The sequence below is a fragment of the Eutrigla gurnardus genome, assembly GCF_963514095.1.
Source record: "Eutrigla gurnardus genome assembly, chromosome: 14".
NCBI classification, from domain to species: Eukaryota; Metazoa; Chordata; class Actinopteri; order Perciformes; family Triglidae; genus Eutrigla; species Eutrigla gurnardus.
In genome coordinates, this window is record NC_139937.1 from 4,506,625 (window position 1) to 4,526,933 (window position 20,309).

A 20,309-nucleotide genomic window follows, 5' to 3' on the forward strand; every position below is an offset into this window, starting at 1 on the left:
AAGATTACACATTGGGAGTCGAGAAGCAATACCCATCATTTTCTCATAGGTTTGTTTTTTGTTGCTTTTTTAAGAAGTTCTTTTTATAACTATCTTCTTATTTTCAAAAGAAAACATTTACTAAGTGGTTAATACTGAATCGGAAGGATCACTAATGAGGAAACTAGGAATAATTTGATCAAGATAATTACTTGAAGTAACTGTTTTATTAAAACGGATACAAAATCCACAAGACATTATACAGTGATCTGTTTGCAGTTGAGATCAGTGGTGAGTGTCCAAAATGAATAAATGCCCTTTCACTTTTACATAAGCCCACAGATTGCACAAACAAAAATAAAGGTTGAATCTTTTCTGGTTTGGCCGATCTCCCACAAGTTCAGTCTACTCAGATGACCGTCACCTCCCGGCTCTTCTTCTTGATGCAGTCCAGAGTCAGGCTCCTGGTCCCGCCCTTACGTGTCCCCTCTGCCATCTGAGGTGAAGCAGGACCAGATGTGTTTATGGCCTGAGCTGAATGAAGGGACAGGCTGGAGGCATGTAAAGACGCCTCCCTCTGTTGGTGTCTTGTCGGCTCAGCCTGCAGCTCCCACCCAGATGTTATGTCGGCTCTGGGATCCTGGTCCCCGGATGCCTCTTCGGCAGGATGCTGACTCCTGGTGGGCTGCAGATCTCTGAGGAGCTCCAACAGTTCCCTCTTCTCCAGCTCTGCTTCTGCCAGCTCCTGCCTTCTCAGACGTTCTGCTCCTAACAAGGCTCGCATGTCACACATCACACGGGACAACTGAACCTGGATGGAGGACACAACATGGTTCATAGCGTAGACTTTTTCTGCATTATTGACAGCGCTGAATAAAACATTAAATCCTAAAGGGAGTTCCACTTCAGAATCGCACTGACAAGTAAGAGTCAAAATACTTTCAGACCGACAGTAAAAGTAGCTCTCACTACTCACAACTCAAGTAATGTACCTTAAAAACTGAGGGGTAAACACATGAGAAGGGTCACCTTGAGCTCCTCCATGTCGTTCTTCAGCTGCGACTCTTTCTGCACCATGTGTCTCCTCTGTGAGTCCAGCCGAGACTCCATCTCTCGTCTCACCTCCTCCACCTTGCACAGCATCTCTGCCCTGTCATGAATAAAATTAGGCTTTAAAAGAAACAGATATCAACTGTAGCATTTGCCTCTTTGTTGAAGATTACCTGAGCATCTCCACTTCTGTGCGCAGCTCTGCTACACAGTTATGCTGTGATTGGTCGATGGAGAGAAGGGTGTGGCCACAGCCGTGCGAGCACTCCCTGCTGCGGAAGTTACATTCTGAAAGGTGAGCCTCCAAACCCCGCCGCTCGACCTGAACGGGACAACCTGATGGGAGCACAGAGATGGATAGGCCTCACATCAAGCAACCGTGTCCTCAAATTAAATCTTTAAAAAGATTTTACAAAAGGATATTGGTTTGCAGACACCACTTTGCATATGCAATTACACGTCACAGCAACACACACAAGTGGAAACTACCAACACATTTGTCAAGTAGTGGTGCAGATCCTTGACTTAAATATTACAGTTACAGATTCAAATGAATCACCTGTGGCCAAACATCCAATCCCTCTTCATTACAGTGGTGCTTTTTAAGTTCTTACAGGGTAAAAAGATTTAACATGCTGCTGATTTTGTCCCAGCATAATTATTATTGATTATTCTGTAATTCTTTCGAGGATAAATCTTTGTGAAAGTTGACTTGCCAGTTGTACATTGTACCCATGAATGAATTGTTGTTATTGTTTTTCATCCCTGGTCATATAGACTTTCCCAACTTCTCCTCGCTGCACTTATGCCTCATCTTTGTCCAAATGTAATAACTTCTCACAAATCACAGCAGCCAGGTTGAAATATCAGGTTGAATCTTGTATCTCACACTGCAAAAAGCCACACTGCATGCACACGCTTTAGTAACTACACCTACCACAACGGTAACATATGTACTCTCCACCTGCCAATGACAGGTCACAGTCACATTGTGAGCACAAGAGCAGATGCTTGTATACACATACACACACGTTTAGATTGCTCATTAAAGAGTGATGGGAAGTTGACCCTGAATGCACTCTGTGAGGTCTATGGGAGCTGAACGAGTCCCATACGAGCACGAGTTTGGGAGGTAGCCATGACAACAAAAGAGCCACCTGTTGCTCACAAACACACACACACACACTAGTGTCAAGTTACCTTTGTGTCCCTCACACCCATATGGATAATCATTAGGGAGCCATGTGAACACTACCAATAAATGGTAAATGGACCTGCATTTATATAGCGCTTTTCTAGCTAACTAGCTACTCAAGGTGCTTCACACACTACATTCAGTCACTTTTACGCTTCCACACACACATTCATACACTGATGGCAGAGTAGCCGCCTGCACATCAGGATCTAACACATTCATACACATTCACACGCCAATGGGTTCAGTATCTTGCCCAAGGATACTTCGGCACGCAGACTATAGGAACTGGGATTCGAACCGCCAATCTTCTGATTGAAGGATGACTCCCTCTACCTCTGAGCCACAGCTGCCCCAAATGGATGAATGCAACAAATGACACATTAGTGAGCTCCGTGTGAGGCTTCATACCTGTGTTAGAGCAGGGAATGTAGGCAAATTCACACTCATCCTCATGTGTGTGCAGGCTCTCCAGGGAGCAGACCACCTCACAACCCTGCCCTGCATTCACACAACGTATCTGCAGGCGGATCAGGTCATTACGCATGTACCTGTCAGAGCATTAAGGGGGAGTACGGACAGCAGGAGTAGAGAGAAACATTATGAAAACTGAAGGATGAACAGCGACAATGAAGGGATAATAAACGACACACGTGTGCAGAGACACACCTGTACAGTGGTTTGAGACTGCCCACATCCAGTGGAAGTCTGTCCTCGGGACAGGAGTGGTGATGGACCAGCCAGCTGCTGATGCAGGCGCTGCAGTAGGCATGTTCACAGGGCGCCTGGAGGGGGCGCTCCAATACGTCTCGACACACACAGCACAGGAGACCCTCGTTCACATAGCCCACAAACCTCTCCAGATCATAGCCCATCCTACAACCACACAGATTATACTAACCTTTCAAACATTAAGGGAACAAAACTCCAATCTCGCTGCTTGTTTCCTCTTATTCTTTTGATTATCAACTCTGACAATAATATTCCTACGTACCTGACAAAATAGCTTCATCCAACTCTTTCTTCCTCTTTCCCTCTGTTGATTTCCACTCCACTTGTTCCCCTTCAGGTGACCTTCCCTCTTATCTCTGCACTACTAAAATAGTCGTTCCTTCTTCATCCTCTCTCTTGACTTGTTGCTCCATCAAGGTGAGGGTCTCCTTTCCCATAAAGCCCTCCCCTACCTTTGGGAATGTGTCTCCATGGAGAGGTATCCCTAACAACGAGGGTTCAGGCAGGCAGCTGTCAGACGAGATCAGATCCGAGAGACAGACAGAATTACAGGAGAAGAGACACCCAAAAGAAGAAGCGTGTTTTCCTCAATACCACACCAATAAAGCCAAAGGTTTTGCTGCTGTCAGAGATTACTGCTGTCCTTCAACTGTTTCTGTCTCTGTTAATGACCACCCTATCCTAGGTTTTTTCGCGTGCTCTCTGGATGTGGGATTAACATGGATTACACTCTCTCTCTCTCCCTGATTGGATTAAAGACTGCATAACGTCAGATGACACATACTGTCAGACCACAAAAATCAAAGAGCAATCTGAACACTTGGATTTAGCCCATCCCTTTATATTCTATGAACATGAACTCAGTGGTGAAAGAAGCATTCAGCTCCTTTACTTAATAGAAAAAGACCTTATCTATGCGAGACTTTTCCACAAAATGTACTTATGTATCAAAAGTTGAAATATCATGCACCGGAATGCAAGTATTTGTTTATAATTACTGACACATTAACATGGAGGCTTCATCTGAACGTTGTTGTATTTCATAGTGTCATAATGCCAATATAAATAATTGTATGCTGTCTATATGCTCATTATAGGTTTTTAAAATTAAATGTTTACTATTTAAAGGATTATGTGTGTCAAATAAATGCAGTAGAAAAAATGTGCAATATTTCCCTCTGAAATCTAAGTGTGCATATATTCAAATACCCAAGTAAAGTATCTCATAATTTGCTCTTTTCACAGAAGCCTTTTAAGCATGTCATTGCAAGGTAAAACAGGTGTAATCGATAACATTACTTGTGGCCCCTTGTGGTATAGTGCATATTAAACAATGGGATCGTAATAATTTCAATTACACCTTTGTTTCCTCTGCAATGACAGTCAACGTGCATGCTGTGAAATCGTGTTGTATATAAATACATATTATTATAAGTGTATATTACTACTACTAATAGTAGATAGTACTACTACTATTTATCTCATATGCAGCTGTGCAAAACCTCGACTACGTAGACGTTATCGGGATTTTAATTCTCATGACGTTATTTAGGGGGATGGAGTGAGGTCGCCATTAGAAGGTAGGTGAGCTTGCTTTATACGCTGGCCGTAACGACTAGCAGCAGTATCATGTGGATGTGAAAAAGTAAACTACGGCGATGTGAGAAATCAAACGCACCTCTCTGTTTTGACCACGCCCATTCCTGAACTTCAACCAATCACGTACTTTCATATCGTTCAGCGGGAGAACCCGAACGGAGACAGAAGTTACAGGAAGAAAAGACAAGACGAATCTTATTTGGGGGAGTTTGCTGACATATTGTAAGCTTTAATGTTTTATCAACCTTTTACCTGGCGCGTGTATGTATGTATGTTATCCCACATGACAATACGGCGAAATGTAAACCTGATCTGCTAGCGAGTTAGCTAGCTTGCTAGCAGACAACAGGTTCGTGTAGCCAGAGCTTGTTTACGTTTACATTTAGGGCATTTAGCAGAGGCTTTTATCCAAAGCGACTAACAGGAAGAACATCTGTCGGAAGAAAGTGCAATAGCGTGTGTTAGTGACTAGACAACGTAACGTTTACCCAGGTTTAACGTGAGCAGGTCGAAGACTTTCCGAGCGGTTGGAAAGGTAGAACGTTCCCGACTAGATTATTTCAGGATCGATATGAGAAGATTGTGATTGGATGGGTCGTGTTAGTGTTATATTCCCGGTTGACGTTCTCACGTTAACGATATAATTAGAGACGTGTGTGTCATCGTCGGTCGAGGTGCGTTAATGGATTGATGTCACCATAGATCAGTACATTATTCTTACATGTTGTCCTTTCCTTGTCTTAGAAACTACAAAAGGTTTACTTAATGTCCTAATAAAATATTAGCTCATGTCCATCACAGGCTGACAGACCTCAAACGGTGTCTTCATAGACCCGAAACTAATATGTGTATTTAGGAAGATGCTCGTGAGATTTTTTTCCATTTTATATCAAAGCGTTAATGAAGTTATCATTTAATAATGTAGGAACTATAATGTCTGTAGTTTCTCTTGTCTAAGCTGGTCTTAACATATACACCAGTAGTGGTGGTAACTAAACATGATTCCTGTTGTGGACAAAGGCACCAACACAAGACGGCTTTGAGTTTGGTGCAGATGACCCATGAAACGGTGAAATCCACCAGTCCTCCTCACACAGCCTGTAAATGTAGATGCTCATTTTGCCAGAGCTTTGAAACGGTGCTTGGGTGTTTTGGGTCCACTCAGTTGTTTGACACCATAATACTCTGTTAATGCCATAGTTGCCAGTATTAATTGGGTGGTTATTTCTTTTTTTCTGTCCTCAGGATATAGATTATTGTGGGTTGGCCGTTCACAGAATGCGGCGCTCAGGAGCTCCCAGCCAGCTCTTGGGCAATGCTGTTAAAAAGCCTCGGTTTTTGCCCCCTGGAGCATCGAGTTCATGTCTCCAGACTGAAGCCAAGCTCCTTACCCCTAAACTTGGTTTAGGCAATGCACTGGAAAAGGTAAATCATTAACAACATTTAAAGCCTCTGAAGCCTCCCATACAGGTGTTTGTAGTTAATCTGGCTGATAAAACCTGGATTGTGTTGGTGTGTATAGCTGAATTAAATTACATCTTCCCACGTCTCTTATTAGCAGTTTAATGAAATTGTTATGGTGGGACAAATTACGCCTTCTCATTCTTATTAGTAGATGAAGATTTGTGACTTTATACATTTCCATTAGAGCTAATGGCCCACCTTCAATCTGAGCACAGGTCTAATCACCCCCGTGTGGTTGTACAGAGGTTTTAACTACATGTGACCCCTCAGTGTTCTTTTGATTCCCTCCACCTTTGTTTGCATTGTTTTTAACTTCTTCAGGTTATGAACTCTCTTTTCCCCCCCTTCTCTTCCTGCAGGTGCAGAGAAGTTTGGCAACACCAGTTCAGAGTAAAACAGCATATGATGTCCAGCCCAAAGCTGCCCAGTCTGCTCCGACCCTGTCAAGGGCTCTGGCTCGTGTTCTCAGTGCAGCAGAAAGTAAGGAGAATGAGGCTGAGACAGAGCATCCTATCGAATACACAGAAGACAACAGTCCAGCAGGTAGGGTGGATTATGTCTTTAGATGTTTTATTACCTTTTTGGTTATTTACACGTATTGTGTACTTAAAATGCTGAAATGCCTCAATATATTATGCAATACAAGGTCATATTTTTTGTACCCAGGTATCTGCCATTGTCTGCTATAGAAAAATAAAAGATAATTCAGATGCTTGAATTAGCTTCAGAAGTAGTTGAGATGTGCAGTAGCTAACACTAGATTACTAAATCTACTAATTGACAATAACATCAAACCCCCTGCCTTAATCTCCTGTTCATATGACAATTATTATTGTGAAACATCTAGAACTTAATTCCTTACAGTACAACAAAAAATCTGCACACGAAGCTCGACTCATTGGATGTTGATTTGCCTTTGCTTTTTTCGAGGCAGGAAGTAGTCTGCTTTCATTCAGCACAAGTAAGATAAAACACAAAACCCCTGCCCAGCTATTACACGTTACATTTTATTTTCACACATACTGAAATCATTCATTTCTCAAACATCAGCCACGCAATGTAGATCACTCGATGTGATTACAAAATAATTATGAACCGACATGCAATAAATTTAGCACCATTGTGCTTCAGTTAATTGTCCCTCGTGTCATTTGGATGGCACGTTTTTATTAATTTTTTTTTTTTAGTCATGACAGCGCTCTCTTATTCCGCAGTGCCCGACAGTCTCTGTGGCTAATAATACGCACGCACACACACACACACACACACACACACACACACACACACACACACACACACACACACACACACACACACACACACGCGCGCGCACGCACGCACGCACGCACGCACACACACAGGCGATGGATGTTAAACCAGGCGGGTTGAGGTTGATTGACAGCAGGTCCAGCATTATGCAAATTAGCGGGGTAGTGCAGCGGCAGCGCCGGGCAGATTAGGACTGTGCTCGGGATCAGTGAGCCACCGCTGCCTCCTCCTGCGAGAGCAACTAGTGCCGCTGTTTTCCACGCGGAACACGCGCGGCTCACTCGCTACCGTCGCCCCGCTCGGTTTTCACACCTGCCGTGAACACGCGTTTTTAATCACACGAACATTGTCTGTTTTTATTGTATTTTATGCATTCACCGGAGAACTGCATAATAGATGAGGGCTCTGCTTCCGAGGGCACGCGCAGCGCGCTCACAAATCCCTCCCACCCCCACCCAGTTAGTTAAACCAGCGCTATAGCAAAGCGTCACACACTCTTAGGGAAATAGAGCCCTGACACCCAATAACCTTAAATAAACTGTTTACAAAACAGGCTCCCCTTGTTTGTTTCCCCTTGTTGTGCCATCCTTATGTTACAGTGTAGAGGCAGTGTGGCTGTGCTGTGCTCTGTGCTGTGCTTGGTTTGGGGTTTAGAGAGACCGGGCTGTAAGTAGGTCGGGCTGGGTTTAAGCGGCTTAGCTACGTCAGCCTAAGCTGGGAGGAATTCATCCAAAGCCCTCCGCGCGGTAGGCGGGGGCCTAAATGAGGCTGGCCTAGTTAAGCCTGATTCTTATTGTGTGCAGCACAGCCTGTTTTTGTTGTGCAACGTGGCTGAGGGTGAACCTAGGAGTAGTGTATGAGTCCTTGCACATGTTAGACCTCAGTATATGTTTGATTTTGAAGAAGAATTGAGGAAAATTAAGAAATATATGGGACTAAGACCGGTGTTGGCTTTATCACCGTGGACCAAGAGCAGCCAGCAGCAGGAACAAAAAAAGACAGGTGGGAAGAGTGAGGAGCCTTCGTATTGAGTGCGGTTGCCGAACGGCGACAGCCATAGGCCTGACTTGGTCTGTGGTGAGTCCGCTATGCTATAAGATGGCATCCAGCTCTGTGTTTTTGTCCAGTATGGTGGGTAAAGCTCGCTCCTCCAACTTCACCCTCTCTGAGAAGCTGGACCTGTTGAAGCTGGTCCGTCCTCACATCCGCATCCTGGAGGAGCACACCAACAAGCATGCGGTCATCGTGGACAAGAACAAGTGCTGGGACACTGTGGCTGAACTATACAACGCCTTGGGCGGGGACAGACCCCATCGCACTGCTCAGGGCCTCAGGACCCTCTACAAGAGGCTGAAGGAGTCAGCCAAGCAGGAAGTGATGCAGCGGAGACACGCCCAGCCTGAGTACAGAGCAAGTATCTCCGAGCCAACCAGGAGAATTATGGAGATGATCCCTCACCTGTTTCACCATGTGCCCATCCATGAAAAGGACCAGGCACTGCGCAGGTACAGTGTGATCTATATCTATGAGCACAGACACACATTTTAATACAGACCTTAAGAGAGAACGCAACAGTCAGGTGAGAGCTTTCCGAGCACATGCATCATCAACAGTATGTAGTCACAATACCGATTCAGCTGTTAGAGGAGGAAGGGAGGGGCAGAACCCGCATCTCCAAAGCCCAATCAGATTACACACTCCGTACATCGTCAGGCTGAACGGGAAAATACAGTGTGTCCTGCTGTTACTTTCCTGGGTGCAAACTACTCATTTAGTTAGTTTAGTTCACATTCTTTCACATGGAAGATCATAATGTTTTTTAAACATGAAACAAATTACTTGATCTGTGAGGCTGTTACCAGCATAGGGTTATATTTACTATATTTATCTACTCTGATTAGTCAACCGATCCTTTGATTTATTGTGTGTACAAGGTGTAGACATTGAATACACGCTGTTGAAGCACTCTAGTTTCTCATTTTTTATCTGTCATTCCATTTGTAGGTTAATATACAGCAAGCACAACTCTCCCGTCGAACATGCTGGCAGCAGCTCCTCTCTGGCTGGACTCCAGGATTATTCAGCAGCTGTCCCAAGTATCCCCCATGATGTGGTCCAGCTGGACCCTGAAGAGGATGTTAAACCACCGCCAGACCTCCCCATCCTCTCCACACACACAGAATCAGAGCTGGACAGAGGCCAGGAGCCCGGGGTGGACCAGGACTTGGGCAGCGTTCACGATTACGAAGAATCCCTGTCTCCTGTCCCGTCCTCCGTTAATATCCCCCTCTCCAGCTCGCCCCTGCCCTTAGGCCACGATCTCTACCCTCATGACATCTACCCTCACCACGAGCACGACAGGTTTCGCCCTCTGCATCTAGCCAAAGAGGAGCACGAGCTGGTGTTGGCTAATCACAGGAAGGTTGCCGTGTACCTGGAGGAGAAGAGGGAGGGGCTGAAGAGGAAACAGGACCTGGAGGAGGAACTTCTGAAAGCCAAGATCAAAGTGGAGAAACTAAAAGCTGCTCGACTGAGACATGGGCTGCCAATTCCCCTATAACAAGCATTAATTGCGCACATCTGTGTCCAGTGTTAGAAAAGGAGAAGAAGCTGAAGCCCAATCACTCTCATCAGTTTCATGTTTTGGGAACTTGCATTTCTTCTGGAAACATAGTGCCTCGTACAGACACAAAAAGCCTGTTTGCGTATTGCAGGATAAGGTTGACGTGTGTTGCCATCAGTCTGTGTTAATGTCAGTGTTAAATGCATCATTATTGCACTTATTGACAGAATCTGCAACAAAATGTGTAAAAGCTCACGTCACAAACACTGACAGGCCAAAATAGGTAAAGCAAATGTGTCGGTTGAGGATTTGGAAGGGAATATTAGTAATGATGAATGACTTGTACTGTGATGGTGCCTCTCCTGCCTAAATCTGCCATTTTAGTATAGTGTTTATGATCCAACAACATTCACTGTAATGATATACTGGAGTGTGAGAGTCTGTCCAGATCAAATCAGGGGATTTGTTTAATACTCATTCGCTTTGTAAAGAATTTTGTCTTGAGCTGACATCTGTAAAAATCAGATAGGTATTACTTTATGTAACCAAACTGGGGAGATTATTCAAAATTCTGTAGGTTAGAAATGGGAAAAAAGCACTTCAAACAAACAAAGTAACCTTTTTTTAGAACTGAGATTTGTTCAGATACCCGAATTGAAGCACAAGTTAAACTGCCGAAGGCCTTAAACACTGCTACTAATTATAAGTCCTGTTCTGTGAGTTGATGGATTTTCAGGAAAGAAAGAAAACTCTGTTCAAGTCAGACATTCTCTCCGGTTGCTGAACTGATTAAGTGATCAAAAGAAGGGAGATGTGGAATTGGTTTTGTGATGTTAATTGTTATTTAATGTCTGTGACTACAACATTGATTGTATTGTAACGTTGGTATACAAGTCAAGTGTCAGTTTCTTTTACACTCTACGTCCATATGTTCACCTGTTTGTATTAAAAAATAGGTGATATATTCTACTGGTTTTGTGTTTATTACATGTCTAACGGGCATCAACTCATGATTTCAGGAATATGTTTTTTCTTAATTGGTTTGTCTTTATTCACATATCTCTATCATTGTCACCCACATTAGAGCAAAGCATGATGACTAACGGTTCTTGCACTTTTAATTATAACTCTGTGACTAGCAATCAAGGTTTCAGCTATAATGGGTATGAAGGTCCAATATTATGTGTAGACTTGGTGCAGCAGTGACATCTGCTGGTGAGATGTCTTAGACATTTTGTTAGTTTTTCACTATATTGTTCGTCTTTGTTACAGGAGTGGATGATCGCCCTCAGTTGACTTCAGGGTGTCATCAGACCCCTGAGCCTCCGGTGAGGTCCGTCTGTGTTTCTGGAGCTGCAGGCTGCAGTCAGGACGGAGTTCGTTACTTCAGTGTGATGTGGTGTAAAGCCAGTAAGAAGAAACACAAGCGCTGGGAGGGTGATGCAGTCTTGATTACAAGAGGACGCACAGCCACACTGAAAGATATGGAGGGCAAGGATATTGGAAAGGGTGAGACAGAATTTTTTCTTTTGTCATTGTCTGAGAAGGAGCAGTGTGACAGCAGCCCACGTTGTCTGTGACAGTTAAGCAAATCTTCAACATAGCTTTAAACATCACACTGACCAAGTCTTCTGGTAGGAAACATCAAGTATACCTCCAATCAGAGCGCTGCTGCCTCCGGCCTGAAGTGTGCTCTGTTGAACATGTAACCACACCTAACCTCGGGTCTACTTATTTACTCCTGCAGAAAGGCTAGTAATTCAACACGAGTGTTGGCTGGGGTGAAGCTGTGTAAGCTTAACCTGCCTGTTTGTGTAGGAAGCGGCTACAAGGTGTCCGTGCTGGCCTCCCTGTCTGAGGGAGAGACCCTGATGATCGGAGGGAAGGAGGTGGAGGTGATGGGGGTCATTGCAGCCGAGGACTTCACCAGGGGCCGTTGTTTCCAAGAGGTCCAGGTAGAGGAAGAGAAGCCACAGTCAAATTCAGCCCCACTTCCCTCTCGTCGCTTGTCGTCCAAACCCTTCTGTTCCCCGACGCTTGTGGGGAGAGCAGATCGTCCTGGACACAAACCAGAGGAGGAACAAACCTGCAGACCTCGCCATGACCCATTGGCTCCAGGTATGTAAACTAATTACACAAATAGTCAAGACTTTTGGACGTATTTCTTCTCCCTGTTTTTCATATACATACACCGTGTTGAGTCTCTGGATCATTTTCAGGTGCACTGGTGATGCCTCGACCCTCTTCTAACCACCAGTGGTCTAATAACAAGTCGGGGCTTCCTGTGGTCGATGTTGTTGTTGACCCGTACCTGACTACTCGGCTGCGACCCCACCAGAGAGACGGCCTGCTCTTTCTCTACGAGTGTGTCATGGGCTTGAGGTAATGGAGCTTTATTCCTGTAACATCCTGTCAAATGCTGTTTAAAATCACACATTTGTTTGGGCCTCAAAGCAGGAAAAATCCTCAGAGCAGTTGTTAGGCCTCCTAATAAATCATATTGATGTGTTTTATTGCGTGTGCTTCAGAGCTGTGGGTCGCTATGGGGCTATCCTGGCTGATGAGATGGGTCTGGGGAAGACCCTCCAGAGTGTGGCACTGTCCTGGACGTTGCTCAAACAAGGACCTTACGGTGGGAAACCGGTTGCTAAGCGTGTCCTTGTGGTCACGCCTGGTAGCCTGGTGCATAACTGGGCTGCAGAGTTTACCAAGTGGCTGGGCCGTGAGAGGATCAGCGTCTTCACTGTGGATCAGGTGAGGAGAGAAGCGACATTCAAGAAGCTCGAGCAGAACTATTTTATTTATATAGCATTCGTCAGCTCGTTGTGTTTTATATTTAGGAGAATTCAACCAGAAGTAACATGTAACAAAAGAACATAATTAACAAGATAGTTATAAATGCAAAATAATTAATATTTACTTTTCTAAACCTGACTTTTCTTCAGCTTGTTGTTTATTATTTTGTCCCTCTGCTTTTTTTCTCCTTCTTTCTTTATCCACTTTGCATTAAATAGAATTAATAATAACTCCACACTGATATGTGGCTTTTCATGGTCTAATGTCTATTTGTAAGTCACTTTATAACTTTGTTAAAGTATCAGATTTACTCTTTTACTTTAATCTAGCATGTATTAAATCAATATACATTCGTATATACATTCTACATTAATATACATTCTACTTTGTGTAGGACCACAGGATAGAGCAGTTCCTGGCCTCCCCTCTGCACAGCGTTCTTGTGATTAGCTATGAAATGCTGCTGCGCTGCCTGGAGCAGGTATGTTCATCTTGTTCACCCCTGTCAAGTGTTCATGTTGAAACATAAATCCAACCTGAATTATCTATTTGTGATTGTTATGTTATTTTCTTATTGTCTTCAGGTACAGAAAGTAGACTTTGGTCTTGTGATCTGTGATGAGGGCCACAGATTAAAGAACAGCAGCATCAAAACGTCTTCAGCCCTGAGCAGCCTGAGCTGTAATCGCAGAGTCATCCTAACAGGTGCATACTCATGCTGAAATACAGAGATGTCTGACAGAAAGAACCTTGTGCAGCTTTTGTAATAAACAATCTTTGTGTTTTGAAGGCACCCCCGTACAGAACGACCTGCAGGAGTTCTACGCTATTATCGAGTTTGTTAACCCGGGGATTCTCGGCTCGTCTACTGCATACAGAAAAGTATATGAGGAGCCGATTCTACGCTCCAGACAACCCTCCTGCACAGAGGTAATGCTTCCTAGTTCTTCCTTTCTATGTGGGGACTTGTATGTTTTCTATGTTATAACTTTACACCTGCTTTCGTACCTGTCTCTGCCAACAGGAGGAGAGCGTTTTGGGAGAAGAGCGAGCAGCAGAGCTCTCTCGCCTGACTGGCATGTTCATCCTGAGACGGACACAGGAGATCATCAACCGCTACCTGCCTCCTCGTCTCGATTGGACGCTGTTCTGCGAGCCATCCCCTCTGCAGCGAGAGCTGTACACGCATCTCCTCGGCCACAGAGACTTCAGAGCCTGCCTTCAGGACTCCGTGCAAACTCACACCCACCTGGCCTGCATCACTGCCCTGAAGAAGCTCTGTAACCACCCTGGTCTGCTCCAGTCCACTATCAAGGTTCATTTTGTTGTTTATTGAACTTAATCTGAGCGTATGTTCTATAGTCAAAGTAGTCTGCCTTTATGTTGCTGTTTAAAGATGTACTACCCGTCCTAACTGTGAGTACTGTGGTCTTCAGGAAAGAGCAGACTCTTTATACCAGGGGCTGGCTGAGCTCTTCCCACAATCCTACTCTTCAGGTGAATTTAACACTGCTGACTCTGGAAAACTTCTGGTTCTGTCAGACTTGCTGGCTGCCATCAGACAACTCAGCCCTTCAGACAGGTGTGTGTGTGTGTGTGTGTGTGTGTGTGTGTGTGTGTGTGTGTGTGTGTGTGTGTGTGTGTGTGTGTGTGTGTGTGTGTGTGTGTGTGTGTGTGTGTGTGTGTGTGTGTGTGTGTGTGTGTGTGTGTGTGTGTGTGTGTGTGTGTGTGTGTGTGTGTGTGTGTGTGTGTGTGTTTTAATTTGCTTGTGTGTGTTTTTGTCCATACATACTGACAAAGTACGTGTGCCCCTGCAGGGTGGTCGTCGTGTCCAACTACACCCAGACGCTTGACATGCTCCAGAAGTTGTGTAAACATGCGGGCTACACCTTCTGCCGACTTGACGGACACACACCCACAAACCAGAGGCAACGGCTGGTTGATGGTTTTAACAGTCCCTACTCTCAGAACTTCCTGTTTCTGCTGAGCTCCAAAGCAGGGGGTGTGGGGCTTAATCTGGTGGGTGCTTCCCACCTGGTGCTGTATGATATTGACTGGAATCCTGCCAATGACATTCAGGTAAGACGCACACACATTTAGAGTTCTTTCACACCTAACCTGTCTGGTTTGGGTCAAATGAACTCTGGTGCGTTTGTGCGTGAGGTTCAGTCGTTTAGACTCGTGTGGACTAAACAAGTGAACAGAAACTATGTTAAAAGGAAGGTCTGGTTCTGATTCTCATTTACAATGACAGCCAGCGACAGAAGGCAATACAAGACATTAAAACATAGATACAACTAGTGCAACGTTAGTCAAAATTAAAAAGTCACAATGTATATACAACATTACAGAACCCAACCCCGGAGTATTATAATAAAAAACACCTCTTTTGTGTTTTAGGAAAAGTGTTGCATCATCGACTAATAATTCTAATAATATTTTGGAGCTCTTTTTTAAAACCAGAGAACATAAATAAAATACAAAGTGCCATATATTCATGACTTGCTGGCCTCACCAAAATTTGCTTTCAAACCACACAGGACAATATCATCAAAACTAAACATGTGACGTCATGCTTGCAGCTCTGGTTTGTAAGGGAAAAAAATAATTCTGAAGATGAACTGTGGATATATATATATATATATATATATATATACAAATATTTTTCTTTGTGTGGACGAAATATAGGTTATAAAGCATCCTCAGACTCACACTCATATACAAACATACACCACCAGAGGGTGCTGTGGACATTTGTGTAATTCTCCCCTGCAACTTTTCGTCTATGCTGTGTCCAGGCCATGGCTCGGGTGTGGAGAGATGGACAGAAGAAGACTGTGCACATCTATCGTCTCCTCACTGCAGGTCAGAAAAACGCACGCAATGAGCCAGAATATCCAGGATATCATGAACCAGCCTGATGTGAACCAGAATGTCTGGGTGTGTGTGTTACTTTCTCACAGGCACTATTGAGGAGCGTATATTCCAGAGACAGGTGTCCAAACAGGGACTTTCTGGAACCGTGGTCGACCTGGGCAAAAGGGCGGAGCACACCAACTTTTCTACCAGTGAAATGCGAGATCTATTTAGCCTGACAGACACGCTCTCTCTAACACACGACCTGCTGAACTGCAGCTGCAGCATGGACGGCTCAGTCCCAGGTAAGCAGACAGGCCATACCCCCACACAAACTGTTTAACCTGATAACCTTTAACCACCTATTTTCTCGGTTGTCAGCCGTGGAAGAGGAAGAGGAGCATGTTTCTGACAGGCGGTGCCAGCTCGGCCGTCAAGCTGACCGCGGTGGGGCGCAGCAGAAGCATCTCAGCATGTCCGAGCTCATGCAGTGGAGGCATTTCTCTGGTGGCACACACACCTTCTCAGACCCTTACCTTGACCAGGCACGAAACCATATCACCTTCGCCTTCCAGACCACCATCTCTCACTCAGCTCCGTAAACAAACACACAGTAGATTACACTTGAGATGACTCACATACACACACTTCTTGTATCTACGTCTTCAGGCTCACTGGTCTTTGTCAGCAGCCTGGCAACAACATGTAACTGAACACTCAACAGTGCAACAGTAATGAGCGATTCTGTGAGAATTCTTTATTTATTCAAAGAAATGTTATTAAACTTCATCAAATAAATAGAAATTCTAAAGTAGTTTTAAAGAAGTGAACATTTGTTATTGACTGAAGACTTCTTCCGGGTACAAGCAGATTATTTTAGATGCATGTTCAGTAATCAGCTTTGCAGGGTTTTTATGTGTTGTTTCCACATGCTGTAGAGGGTTACACCTGTGTCAGTCTAGATGAACATTTAGTGTGTAAATTAGGTTCTGAGACATCGTAAGGTGACACAGATCCTGGGCAGAAGAGAGGTTGTTTATGGGAATCCGTGCAGCGAGTCTGGAGCTGAATGTTCAGATAGAATGAAGGCCAACCAGTTTATAACCTGAATTGTTGTGCTATAATGTCAGTTATCTGACGTAGTGTCCATAGTCTCATCTGTTCAGTGTGTTATTTTTGAAAACTGGTTTGTTCATGCTCTTCAACACAAAGCTGCTGCGTGGGAATTATGTAGTTGCGTGTGCGCCCTGAATTCCCTTATGATCTGGTCTGTCAGCTTGACTGAGCTCTCAATACAATGCATTTTTACATAAACAGTCATTCTTATGTATTGCATGCCCACCACTCTGCGTGATTGTTAAGCAACTTTGTTATGTAATAAATGGGTCTCTGGGATGTTAAGCTTTCCCTTTATGCATATGACAGTTGCAGCTCTACAGCCTGTCGCCGTGTGTGACGTGCTGGAGGCAGCGTGCTGATTATATGCAGACGCCTGCTCTGTGGAAACAGGCTGACTTAAACTGTTGGTGCCAGTCCAATCCCAGTACGCAAAGTGTATTGTTTATGTGTATCATGTAGTCTGTGGAGTGTCCCATGCAGGCCTCTTGAAACTCATCACTGAACTTGGGAGTCTACAGTCATGCTAGCAGCTCCGATAGTTGTTGAGTCTGGACCAAAGTGGTGGACTGACCGACAGATGGACGTCTCCATCGAGCCACGCCACCAGTATGGCTAAAGATGGACTGCATCATGACCACAATGCAATGTCCAGAAATGCAGACAAGGAATCACATTAGTTTGAGCCTCAGACAGAAACCAGCAGTGCCATAGCAACTGTCACCCAAGCAACTGCCCTGGTCTGGCTTTACACTGTAAGATACTGTCTGTGTGAAAGAGCAATCCCATTTTTGGACACGTGTCTGGCAGAGGAGTGTCACTGGTCCAAGCGGGATATTGATTCAAATCACTCCTCCGACGGCCTCGGAGGCCATGTGCTGGGGTGTGCCTGTGTAAAGCGCTTACTCGCTGTTGCTGGCCTCATTGCCAATCTCTCTTTAAGCCGTGTGGACCAGCCAGACAGCTCAAAGACCTGGCGTATGGATTGAATGAATGACTTTCCACCGCTGGAAGGGGAGAAAGGGAGACAGTTTTGATGGAGAGACTGAATCACGGATTGGAGGTTTATTCTCTGTGGAAGATCTGAATGTACTGTGGATGCCTGATGGCCAAGCCTCTCGCATGAACCCCACTGGGATCACAGTTCTCATGTTTCATTCATCATCAGTCCTAGAATCATTGAGGTTCACGTTGCACGTGTTTCTCCAGGAGATTTTCAGATACTGGTGCTGGTCTGGACTTCACAGGTCTTCAGCAGTCCTGCTGTTTTATTTGAGGGTTTCAAGACGTCGTCTCCGTGGTTGATGGCACCAGACTGAGCAGAGACTCATCCACATTTATTAGTGACAAAGATTCAGATGTCCTCGGCTGCTCATTTGAAGTACAAGTTCAGGCTCAGTTTGCTGTACTGTTCTCCCTCCAGATAAGATGAGTGATATTGATTGCCCTACTTATGATATTCTGTGTCGCTCTCTTTGTTATTGTCTCTTCTGTACTGCTCTTTGTAGAGGTTTGGGGTCAGAGGGCATAGAAGCCATTTAATGTTGACCAAATTTACTTTAAAGCATTGTACGTCCATTTAATGTTCAAATCTGATCAAGTAATAACTTCTTATCCAAGATGAGACATTTCAAATCGGACTGAAATATAATTAGTTTGAGGCACACATGATCACGTCACCTCTTTGTGTACAGAGACCACACACCATGAAGATTGATCTATAGACACATATTTGATGGTTCCAGCTTCTCAAATGAGAAGACTTGTTGTGTCATAGCAGACTGTGTGAAAATGCATATTTGTGTCATTCTGAAAACCTTTGGCCACTACTATACTTCTGTGTATCGAATGTGTCCTTGACCTTTAGTCGTAGTAATTGAACCGTTTAAATAGCCTCTCGAGGCTTTGATTGTGTAACTACTCTATTGGCCCACATCTGAAACAAAAGAAGTTAAAGAAAGCTGAAACCATTGGAGCTAAAACCTCAAGGCCAAAAGGACTCCTGAGTCTTCTCAAGCAACAACAGCCTGCACTTGACCTGTTTTTTAAACTCACTGGACGCTATGAGGAGCCTGCTATATGACCGGCAGATATGTTATTCACTGCTTGGTGAGCTGTGCAATAAATTGTTGTGATTGTTATATTGTGAACCCTTTGAAGATGCCGTAGAGATAGTGGATGACATCTTTGATCTTTGAGTAAAGAGTCTTATGTTCACCTTTTTAAATATGAATCGTTTTTAATATTTAATGTTTAGAGAAAAAGTAATCTACACAAAAGTGTGAAGGCACAAATAACGTTTGTTCCTCTTGTAGTTAGTTAGTTAGTTTAATTTATTGTCCACGGTGTGGAAATTTGTTTTTGGTCTCATAAAATAAGCAAGCAGGACAACAACAACAACAACAACAACAACAACAACAACACTTACACACAGACATCTTCAGGGCAAAAAGCAGGACAGCAGTGGCAGTTAAATTACAACACATCATGTAGCCTGTTCTGCCCATATGACAACAGACCCCTTTCAGGCAGAGTGTGTTTGACATTAAGTGAAAGATAAAAAGAAAGAGGTCACTTCACGCTCAGCCCCCGTCTCTAGCCATCACCATGACTCTGCCAGTCTGCAGCCAGCCTGAGCACATCTCCTGATCCTGGTCCTGCTCCAGCACTTAACAAGGATTTAATGTCGCCCAATCATCTGTCAGGCAGATCAGATCAGCGCTGTAATACACAGCAGCAGGTCCCACGGATGAGGCCACAACCCGATACACAAGTCCTGAAAAACAAGAGCTGAAAAAAGCCACGTAATCCCACAATTACTGTAATAACTCTTTCAGTCTCTCACACAAAGTGCTTCGGCAAATGAAAATCTGATGTTTGCAGATTGAGAATGATGTGATGCAGGATCTCTCTGGACAGCGGTATACGTTGCTAGATGGATCATTCACAAAATACCAACTGATGGTTCAACCATTAACAATATGATGCTGTTGCAGGTTTACATGCTAAGCCTCTTCTCAAAGCTTTTATTCAGTAACTCCTGATGGGAAGCTATGTTTACATATTCTCTGACAAATAGATATCAGACATCATTGTTTTCACTCCCATTATTACACCTAAATCTGCCTTCTATGTGTTTTGCCATTTGATATAAAACAGTTATTAGTTTTGAGCCACATTCTGTATCTTTACCTTAAACTGAGTGTCGGACACCTTTGCCTTCATTTAAAAATCCTGTCAAATAATGCGTCTTGATCTGTACGTTGAGGTAGAGATCAAGACTGGAGGAAATACAATTTAGCATAATTACTGCTTTCTTAATTGGCCCAAGTTGTAATGTAGCATGTCTGCTAATCATCCGTCTGGTTGGGGAGGCAGCAGCGCAGGTTTGGATCGGTTCATCACGTTGGCAGCCACACAGAACGCCATCTAAAATGAAATTGAGTTATTAAGAGACATCAATTATTGAATAATTCACATACAAACTAAATCAGCCTCCAATTTGGCCTCTAATTTGAGCAGATGGAAATCAGATGCAGATTCCCCTTCACTTGTGTTGACATTGAAATGGACGAGACTATAATAATAACTATTATTATTATTTCTTATAAAGAATTGCAGCAGGTTGTTTAAATTAAGAAACTGTAAGCTTGAAAACTTAAAAGATTGATCATCAAAATAGTTTTCTAT

General features: G+C 44.0%; 3 protein-coding genes across 3 annotated transcripts; 2 read left to right on the top strand and 1 right to left on the bottom strand.

The window, feature by feature from the left end:
* Positions 1-210: 210 nt before the first annotated feature.
* Positions 211-3,640, bottom strand: rnf41l (ring finger protein 41, like). Its single transcript, XM_084026431.1, has 6 exons — positions 3,219-3,640; positions 2,894-3,100; positions 2,636-2,775; positions 1,203-1,365; positions 1,009-1,129; positions 211-790 (listed from the first exon to the last, which is right to left on the bottom strand). The coding sequence occupies exons 2-6, from the start codon at positions 3,097-3,099 to the stop codon at positions 389-391; spliced, it is 1,032 nt and encodes a 343-aa protein (XP_083882557.1). The 5' UTR covers position 3,100; positions 3,219-3,640; the 3' UTR covers positions 211-388.
* A 1,048-nt stretch (positions 3,641-4,688) lies between these two features.
* On the top strand, positions 4,689-18,779 carry rad54b (RAD54 homolog B). The gene is made up of 16 exons (XM_084027797.1): positions 4,689-4,777; positions 5,801-5,980; positions 6,379-6,562; positions 11,124-11,360; positions 11,670-11,969; positions 12,071-12,233; positions 12,380-12,605; positions 13,042-13,128; positions 13,232-13,352; positions 13,438-13,577; positions 13,672-13,962; positions 14,084-14,229; positions 14,465-14,726; positions 15,446-15,512; positions 15,611-15,808; positions 15,885-18,779. The coding sequence occupies exons 2-16, from the start codon at positions 5,834-5,836 to the stop codon at positions 16,103-16,105; spliced, it is 2,790 nt and encodes a 929-aa protein (XP_083883923.1). The 5' UTR covers positions 4,689-4,777; positions 5,801-5,833; the 3' UTR covers positions 16,106-18,779.
* Positions 7,852-10,831, top strand: LOC311025088 (fibrinogen silencer-binding protein-like). The gene is made up of 2 exons (XM_084027799.1): positions 7,852-8,793; positions 9,293-10,831. Exons 1-2 carry the CDS (start codon positions 8,387-8,389, stop codon positions 9,846-9,848), a joined length of 963 nt encoding a protein of 320 aa, XP_083883925.1. The 5' UTR covers positions 7,852-8,386; the 3' UTR covers positions 9,849-10,831.
* Positions 18,780-20,309: the final 1,530 nt, after the last annotated feature.

What these genes read in the sequence shown, in the direction of transcription:
- rnf41l (XM_084026431.1), bottom strand. Translation starts at nt 3,099, where the DNA reads ATGGGCTATGATCTGGAGAGGTTTGTGGGCTATGTGAACGAGGGTCTC. An exon ending in ACAGAAGTGGAGATGCTCAG is followed by an intron (nt 1,130 to 1,202) that starts GTAATCTTCAAC and finishes TATTCATGACAG; the next exon opens with GGCAGAGATGCTGTGCAAGG. An exon ending in ACGACATGGAGGAGCTCAAG is followed by an intron (nt 791 to 1,008) that starts GTGACCCTTCTC and finishes TCCTCCATCCAG; the next exon opens with GTTCAGTTGTCCCGTGTGAT.
- rad54b (XM_084027797.1), top strand. Translation starts at nt 5,834, where the DNA reads ATGCGGCGCTCAGGAGCTCCCAGCCAGCTCTTGGGCAATGCTGTTAAA. An exon ending in CAACTCAGCCCTTCAGACAG is followed by an intron (nt 14,230 to 14,464) that starts GTGTGTGTGTGT and finishes GTGCCCCTGCAG; the next exon opens with GGTGGTCGTCGTGTCCAACT. An exon ending in ATCCTGCCAATGACATTCAG is followed by an intron (nt 14,727 to 15,445) that starts GTAAGACGCACA and finishes TGCTGTGTCCAG; the next exon opens with GCCATGGCTCGGGTGTGGAG.
- LOC311025088 (XM_084027799.1), top strand. Translation starts at nt 8,387, where the DNA reads ATGGCATCCAGCTCTGTGTTTTTGTCCAGTATGGTGGGTAAAGCTCGC. An exon ending in AAGGACCAGGCACTGCGCAG is followed by an intron (nt 8,794 to 9,292) that starts GTACAGTGTGAT and finishes TTCCATTTGTAG; the next exon opens with GTTAATATACAGCAAGCACA.